The sequence below is a fragment of the Eretmochelys imbricata genome, chromosome 9, assembly GCF_965152235.1.
Source record: "Eretmochelys imbricata isolate rEreImb1 chromosome 9, rEreImb1.hap1, whole genome shotgun sequence".
Lineage (NCBI taxonomy): Eukaryota > Metazoa > Chordata > Testudines > Cheloniidae > Eretmochelys > Eretmochelys imbricata.
The window spans coordinates 32,934,698-32,943,435 of record NC_135580.1 but is presented as its reverse complement, the minus strand read 5'-3'; the positions used below and the strand labels follow the sequence as shown (position 1 = coordinate 32,943,435).

At 45.4% G+C, this 8,738-nt stretch overlaps 1 protein-coding gene across 4 annotated transcripts in view; it reads left to right on the top strand.

Annotated features, from left to right (window-relative positions):
- The first annotated feature begins 5,233 nt into the window (after positions 1–5,233).
- Positions 5,234–8,738, top strand: part of RASA2 (RAS p21 protein activator 2) — a 113,797-nt gene continuing 110,292 nt past the window's right edge. For 2 of the 4 annotated variants that reach the window (XR_013347109.1, XM_077826365.1), the window contains exon 1: positions 7,709–7,826. Coding sequence is in view for 3 of the 4 variants with exons in the window: in XM_077826365.1 (XP_077682491.1) it covers positions 7,709–7,826 (118 nt within the window). In the remaining variant the exon portion in view is untranslated. Of the gene's footprint in view, positions 5,341–5,447; positions 5,591–7,708; positions 7,827–8,738 lie in introns of those variants that run through there. The other 2 variants (XM_077826369.1, XM_077826368.1) reach the window with 2 other exon arrangements.

Sequence of the window (8,738 nt, the reverse complement as noted above, 5' to 3'; positions counted from 1 at the left end):
AACTGCAATGTGTCTCTATTGCAAGGAACTGAAGCTAATATTAATGAGAAGTACTCCAAAGTTCCTTTTTCACTGTCATCAGATAGTTTTCATTCTAACTATTGGGGTATCTTAATAAATTTTCAGTCTAGCATGGGCCCACCAGTGCTACAAAGTAAACCTACATAGACTCTGCATGTCATTGAGGTGACAGATTCAATTTATTGTTAGCTTTAAGAAGTTAATAAACAGGTTGCCAGTTTGCCAATGGCTGAAATATTATGGAAAATGTTTGTTCTGCAAGAAAAATATTTGTGTAGGATTACTGCCGTTTTCTTGAAAGCCTGATGTTAAGGAGGAAGTCAGGTAAGCCAGTGTTATATATATTCCACATATGTAGAGAACATGAATTAATCATAAAAACTCTGCTTCATCATTTCTACATAGATTGAATGAAAGAGTTTGTTTCTCTCTATAGCCCACTCCACTTGTGAAGACTGATTCAAAGAATCTGAGTGATCCCAGTCACTCAGAACTCAGCCCTGCAAGGTGCTAAGTGCTTTCAATTTCAGAGAAAAATCAAGTTGAGGGCACTCCACACCTTGCAGGATCAGCTCCCAATTGCAGGTATTATTTATGTTTTCCTGGGGAGAGGTGGTAGTCATGCAATGGAGGATGTTCTCCCCCTTACACTGCTACCCATGATGAGGATAGCCTGTGCAAGGTGGCTTACAATTCAGCCCTAAATGAAGCAACATATGATTTAGCAGGTGTAACTGAAACCTCCTAGTATAAAGCACCACTGGTGTAACTGTAAGTGTTCTGGGACAATCCAAGTGTATTCCAGTCCAACCTTCCCTACAAAGGTAGATAAAACAGAAATAAGAGCAATGAAGATTCAACCCCAAAAAAATTTATCACTTGTTATTAATGACAAGTTGAAAGTGAACAGAAATGCAAACTGCTTTACTAGTTAGCTGGCAAAGCCTTCACTCTTGTCTAAAGATAACTTCTGAAACTCCATTTAGACTCATTCTTCAAGGACAATTAGGTTACCTATCCTCTTGATTTAAGGTTGGCCAGAGACCGGGCCACTGCATGTTGACACCTGCATATTGTGAATAAGTCTGAAACCTGGAAATGGGAACCTACTTCCAGGTCTCTAGAATCATGTGGCACTTCCTAGAACATTCTCATTCGTATAAAAATAAATATTCTATTTTTCTTTTGAAAAAGAAACTACATTTGAATAATTATTTTTTCTTGGTTCTCCCTTGTGGGCTGTGTGGCCCAATGGAGAACATATTAGATGTCTAACAAGCAAAAATACCCTGCTTGGTTTAGTAAGGGTCAGTCATTCAAATGTTGTGGGCTAGAATCTTTCCAAAGTCAATTCTTCTGTTCACTGTATGGAAGTACAGGCTTCAGATATGGCTTTTTAACCTGGGGGACAACCATTTTACACTTGATTCTAACAGGGAGGAGTTGCTTGTGAGTCCGAAGGTGGAAGGCAATTTGGGTGAACATGATCAAGAAATGACAGATTTCGTGATTGTAAGAAAAGGAAGGAATGAGAGAAGCATAAGGACAATGGACTTCAAAAAAGGAGACTTCAACAAACTCAAAGAACTGGTAGGTAAGGTCCTCTGGGAAGAAAATCTCAGGGAAAAAGGAGTTCAGGAGAGGTGGCAGTTTCTCAGAGACAATATTAAAGGTAGAACAGCAAACCATCCATATGCAAAGCCAAAATCGGAAGAATAGTGAAAGGCCACTATTGCTTCATCAGGAGTGCTTTAATTACCTGAAAAATCAAAAAGGAATCCTAGAAAAAGTAGAAACGGATGAGACAGAAGAATAGCACAAGCATGTAGGGACAAAATTAGAAAGGCCATGGTACAAAATGAATTACATCTAGCAAGGGACATGATAGAACCTCTTCTTATTGTCTCTTAATACATGAGGAGCAAAGGAAAGACAAAAGAAAATGTAGGCCCACTACTTAGCAGGGAGGAGAGATAATGACAGATGACAACAAGGTGTATGTGCTTCAATGGCTATTGTGCATCAGTCTTCACTAAAATGGTTAATGGTAAATCAGATGCTTAACTTAAGGAGTTAAGAAAAGGGTTAATGTAATTTTGGGGTGTATGCCCACGAGTTTTGTATATAAAGCAAAGGAGGTACTCTCCTCAGCACTGGTGAGACCTCAGCTGAAGTATTGTGTCCAGTTCTGTGTGCTATATTTTAGGAAAGATGTGAACAAATTGGAAAGAGTCCAGGGGAGAACAACAAAAATGATAAAGAGGTTAGACAACCTGATCAATGACAAAATGTTTAAAAAGCTTGGCATATTTAGTCTTCAGCAAAGAAGACTGAGCGGGGAACCTGGTAACACTCTTTAAATATTTTAGGGGTTGTTATAAAGAGTGATCAATTGTTCTCCATGCCCACTGATGGTAGAACAAGAAAAAATGGGCTTAATCTGTTGCAAGGGCAATTTAGATTAGCTAAGGAAAAGTTAGGTTAGTTAGGAAAAGATTTTTTAACTATAAGGATAGTTAAGTATTGAAATAGGCTTCCAATGGAGGTTGTCAAATTTCCCTGTTGTGGTACACATTCACCATTAGAGTGCTCCCTTGCATCAGGGTGTGATGTTGCATGAATCCATATCTCTACCACCTTCAGATCATCTGTCTCTGTGCATCGAAGTCCATCAAGGCAACAAAAACTGAAACTAGTAATCATAGTCTCTCAGCATGACCTCTTAAGGTCTCTTCCCGCTTTACATTTCTATGATTCTATCACTGTTAATGTTCTCTTGGAAACTGAAAGAAACAAAATAAAACTCCCATCACCAGTTACAAAACACGGTTTTACAAAACACTGGTTACTTATTCTTACTACTTTGTAATCTTAATACCAATATCACTTCTGTTCTGCCAAAATACAATGTAGAAATGGTGCCTATGAAAGATCTGTTCTTACAGGTTGCTGAAGTTGTTTGATAGCAACTGGTGCCCTGAACTGCTGCCAAAAATAAAACTGTAATGTAGGTGGAAAAAATGTTTTCAGACAGCATTACAGAAAGTCTGAGATTTGGAGGAAGCAATTTTATGTTTTCTTATAGGTGCTGCAAACTGCTATGTCCTATTAGGGTGACCAGATACCAAATGTGAAAAATCGGGATGGAGGTGCGAGGTAATAGGAGCCCGTATTAAAAAAAGCCCCAAATATCGGGACTGTCCCAATAAAATCAGGACATCTGGTCACCCTAAGTCCCATTGACTCTACCATGTAAACCATTTTGAGCACCAGTTCAGGTAGAACTGATGTTCACAACTTTGGCTATGCAATGCAGCAATTTCTGAATGCGATGGGGCTTTTGTTTTAAAAAAATCTACCAGAAAGAACTAATTCCAACTCTTGTTCATTCATAACTGCCACAGAAACTGATAGAAGCTTGCCCTGTCAAACATTCTACATCGGGGATCTCAAACTTCATTGTACCCCGACCCTCTTCTGACAATAAAAATTACTACATGACCCCAGGATGGGGGGACCTTAGCCTGAGCCTGCCTGAGCCCTGCAGCCCTGGGCAGGGGATAGAGGGAGCAAAGCCAAAACCTGTACCCTACCACTCTGGGTGGGGAGACCAAAGCTGAAGCCCAAGGGCTTCAGCCCCAGACAGGATGCCTGTAACCTGAGCCCTGCCGCTCAGGGCTGAAGTCCTTAGGCTTTGGCTCTAGGCGGTGGGGCTCAGGCTTCAGCTTCCACCTCAGGCCCCAAGAAGTCTAACGCCTGCGCCTGTGACCCCATTAAAAAGGGTTTGTGACCCACTTTGGCGTCCCAACCCCCAGTTTGAGAACTGCTGTTCTACATTTAGAGAGTCCTAACAACTGTAATTTCCAACTGCCACTGAATTTTCTTTCAATATTCCAACCTTAAAGAGAGCTTTGCATCCAACTGCTATCCTGCCCAACTGCCATGGAGTCTTCTGAAACCTTCTGCTTACATCATCCCACCTCTTTTCCTAATGGCGTATCATCCAATACAATTCTGCTTTATCTTTAGACAGTAGTAGAGAAGAAAATAATATTACTTGATATATAACCTGGTTCACAGGTGGCAGTTTTTTCAGCTTTTCTGGCACAGCCCCAGTATCAGCTTTCTTCTGGCCTCTCACTTGCAGCAAAAATGTCAGTTGTGGGATTATCATCTCATCACAGTTAACTGAACTCGTTCTTTTTTAGTTGTGGCATTCTGCAGCACCATCTAGTACATCTTTATAGTGTACCGCAATTAAACAACCTCAGCTGGCCTGATTCAGGCTATAAAACTGCGGTGTAGACATTTGGACACAAGCTGGTTCCTCAGTTCTGGGACCCCATGAAAGGGGAGAGTCCTAGCATCTGGGCTCCAGCACAAGTCTGAATGTCTACATAGCAATTTTTAGCTCCACGGTCCAAGTGCCATGAGCCCAAGTCAGATGACCCTGGCCAGCCACAGGTATTTTATTCCAGTGTAGATATAGCCCTAGGCTGCTGCAGCAGATAGTAAAAAAGAAGCACTGTCCTTCAAAAAGCAGCCAGCCAGCCCCAAGAAAGTCCTAATGTCATGCAAAACATGGCCTTGAGCATTTGCAGGGCTTAATGCCAGATTTTTGGGGACTGTTTTCACTGTGAGATTGGTGGTTAAATAAAACCACAAATTCTGTCTTTGCAAAGTGGTTGGAGCACTAGGGCTGAAGAAGCTCTTTGCACCTATTATTCTTTGTATTGCAGTAGTGCCCAGAGGCCCCAACCGCATTGTGCTTAGCTGGCACTGTACCCACATAGCCAGATGGTCCCTGCCCTGAAGCGATTACAATCTAAATCTATGAGCACCAATTGCTGGACACAACAGGTGGTGGGGGAGGGTGCGACACGCCAAGGAAGTAATGGGATTACTTTAGTTTGTTTACAAGGCACCTATTCAACGTGCAGCCTTGGGGTCAACTCAAGGCAAAACCCAGCCCAACCCACTACAGATGTTTACTTCGGAGTGGAAACCATAAACTTCCCCACAGTTTCCACTAGAAGTCCCTCTACCCCGTCCTGCCCCCAGGACTCCCACTCGTCTCCCTCGTTCAAGCCCGTCCAGCGCCCGCCCACCCTCGCCACGGCCCCACTAGCCCACGCGCGTTGAGTTTGGGCATGGATGGAAGCCCCGCCCAGCTCTCCTGAGGGCGGGGCTGTCACGGGCCGCGGGCGTCACTGCACGGGGAGGCTCAGCGTGGCGAAGAGACAGGAACTGCCCCACCCCGGCATCAAAAGGGCAGCGGCTTCAGCAGGGCTGAATCGCCCGCGCGAGAGAAGGAAATGCGTATGTGTCTGCCGCTCCGCTGTCCAATGGCAGAAGCGGGGCGGGGCGGCGCGGCGAGGTGCCGCCTGCTGGGGCCTCCGCTCCCTGCCGCACTAGGGAGAGGGCCGTAGAGGGGACGGGGAGCAGCCTCCTCCTCCTCTTCTCTCCTCCTTGCTAGTGCGCAGCGCAGGTGGCGGCGGCGGCACTATGGCGGCCGAGGATGGTGACGGCGAAGGGGTCCGAGTGCTCCAGAACCTGCGGGGGAAGATCTGTGAGTGAGAGAGTCGGGAGGGGAGCAGGGCCTGGGGAGGGGCCGGCCGGGCACGGCCACCAAGGGGGCTTTTCTGCTCTGGGCTGCCGCACTGAGTCACCTCTGCTGCCCTGGAGCTCCCTCCCTCCCTCGTTCCTCCCCATGCGGGAGCTGTCCTTTCTCCCCGGTTTCCCTTCTGTCCGCGCCCTCTTCCTGCCTCTTGGGGCCGGCTCCTGCGCCGGCATGTGGGGCGGCGGTGGCTGCGAAGGGGGAGAGGAGGCGTCTCGGGGTGGGCGGCTTTTGCTCTGCTCCGGAGGACAAGGGGTGTGAGGGCTACAGGCAACTGGTATCTTAATGGAGGTGCTAACTAGGTACGGTAGGGGATAGGCAGCTGTGCGGGGTGGACATGGATACGGGCAGCTCTGTGGGTGTGGGCACGGGTGTGTGTGTGAGATGTGGAGGCCTCGGGGTAGGCATGGGCACAGGCACCTCTGTGGGGTTGTGGCATGGTGTGTGAGGTGGGGAGGCCTCTGGGGTGTGAAGGGTGAGCATGAGCACGGGCAGCTCTGTGGGGTTGGGGTGGTCTGGGTGTATGTGGGAGCTATGGGTTATGGGCTCTTGGGTTTGGGGGGGTATGGGTGGGGTGGCACTGGGGTATAGGTAGAGGACATGGGATTGTGTGGGCATGTATGGAGGTTGTACAGGGGTATGAGTGGAGGACTTGGGAATGTGGGGGCAGGGTGGGTATGGATGGGGATGGTACTGGGGTTCACTCTGGGTATGGGTGGAGGCCTCTGAGTGTGTTGGAAGGTATGGCAAGCATGAGTAGGAGATCAGCGTTTCCTTCTGGAGGTGGTGGAGTAAGTGTTGGGATGGGTTGCTGTCTGGATGTATCTCTGGCAAAGGAGTTATTGAGGCTGCGAGCTGGGTGGATATGTGCAGAAGAAGCTGGTAGTAAGAGGGAGGGAGTGAGTGAGTTATTGGGGTAAGGCCCTGTATGCAGTTCAGAGGGACTTGGTGACGAGGTGCATGACTGACGCATGCATAGTCAATTGGCACTGTGTAAGTTGTTCCTGGGAGGAATGGGTTTCTGTTTGAGAGCTGAGAATTAGTTATTGGGAGCAGAAATGACACATGCAGAGGAAATGGACATGTAGTTGAGGGTGCTGTTGAGCAGTTGAGATGCTGCAATGAGTGCATGTTTCAGTGAAGCATTTTTTTTATGCCAACAAACAAAAACTCAGCTCCACAAAACCCTAGGCATAAGAGTCTATTTGTCAAGCAAATCTTGCGAAATTATTGATGTAGCAGGAAGTTGGTACAAGGCTACTCTGGAAATAGTAACTTGTGTTAATGTGGGGTGGGAGGGGAGAGAGAGAGAGAAAAAGAGTGAGTCTGATTTTTGTTGGTGGGTGAGGAAGGGCTGTCATAGCTAAAAATGCATAAGTTCAGTAACCTGGTAAATGATGAATGCCCTAAGACATTGCCTATGGGTGGGGGGTAAGGGGGGGAGGGGAAGAAGAGGGAGACGATAATGTGTGATGCGACTGACAAGGACTTCAAAGCAGCGAAGAGAAACAGGATGTGTGGTGGCTTCCTGAAGGGTTATCAAAATGCATTCATACAACTCAAATGTAACCCATTTATTTCCTTTCTCACGCATTTAATCAATCTTTTTCATAAAGTAATTCATGAGAGTGAAATGCAATATAATTAAATTTGGCAATGGAGTAGAATTAAGGATCTGTTATAAATATGTTTGGATTTATCAGTGTTAACTCAAATGGTAAAATACAAACAAATTTAGAGACGAATTCTTCAATATAACATCCAATTCTGCAAAATTATTTGATTTTTTTCCCCCAGGGAAAATGTTATACTGTATTAAAATTCACTTCTCTTTACGAAACTTATTTTTATGTACTTAAAAGATGCATGTAGAGGGCTAGAACTGTAATTACACAGAGGATTCTTGATTTATTTGATCTGTTTAGGGGTTTTATATATTCACAAGAAATAATTCTTCTGCTCTACTCTGTGCTGATTAGGCTTCAACTGGAGTATTGGCGCCCAGAACTGCACACACCTTTTAGAAAAAATGTGGACAAATTGGAGAAAGTCCAGAGAAGAGCAACAAAAATGATTAAAGGTCTAGAAAACATGATCTATGAGGGAAGATTGAAAAAACTGGGTTTGTGTAGTCTGGAAAAGAGAAGACTGAGAGGAGACCTGATAACAGTTTTCAAGCACATAAAAGGTTGTTACAAGGAGGCGGGAGAAAAATTTATTGTTTTTAACCTGTGAGGATAGGACAAGAAGGAATGGGCTTAAATTGCAGCAAAGGAGGTTTAGGTTGGACATAAGGAAAAACTTCCGAACTGTCAGGATGGTTAAGTAGTGGAATAAATTGCCTAGGGAGGTTGTCTAACCTGCTTTTAAAATCACCAGTGATAGAGATTCCACAAAAACCTGTCAGGGATGGTCTAGATCAGTGGTTTTCAAACTAGGGGCGCCACTTGTTTGGGGAAAGCCACTTTTTGGCTGGGCCGGTTTGTTTACCTGCCGCGTCCGCTGGTTCGGCCAATCATGGCTCCCACTGGCCGCGGTTCACTGCTCCAGGCCAATGGGGGCTGCGGGAAGGGTGGCCAGCACATCCCTCGGCCCATGCCGCTTCCCGCAGCCCCCATTGGCCTGGAGCGGTGAACGCGGCCAGTGGGAGCCGTGATCAGCTGAACCTGCGGATGCGGCAGGTAAACAAACCGGCCTGGCCCGCCAGGGGCTTTCCCTGAACAAGCGGTGCCCCTAGTTTGAGGACCACAGGTCTAGATAATATTTAGTCCTGCCATGAATGCAGGGAACTGGACTAGATGACCTCTCGAGGTCCCTTTCAGTCCTATGATTCTGTGATATGATATATGCATCTCCATGGTTTATAAGCACCATATGGGGTAGACCCTTCTCTTAGCTTTTGATTTCTATATTTCATTCTGTTAATTAGTTGTAATACAGAAACATAATTTGTGATATCTTGGCAGTTTAACTGATTTTTTTTTTCAGTAAATATTTGAGAGATCATTTATTGTCAAATATTAAAGTCAGGAAAGATGTAATTTAAAAAAAAAGATATAATTAGTTTGAATTTCCCATTAAATTATATTTTGAGTAAAGA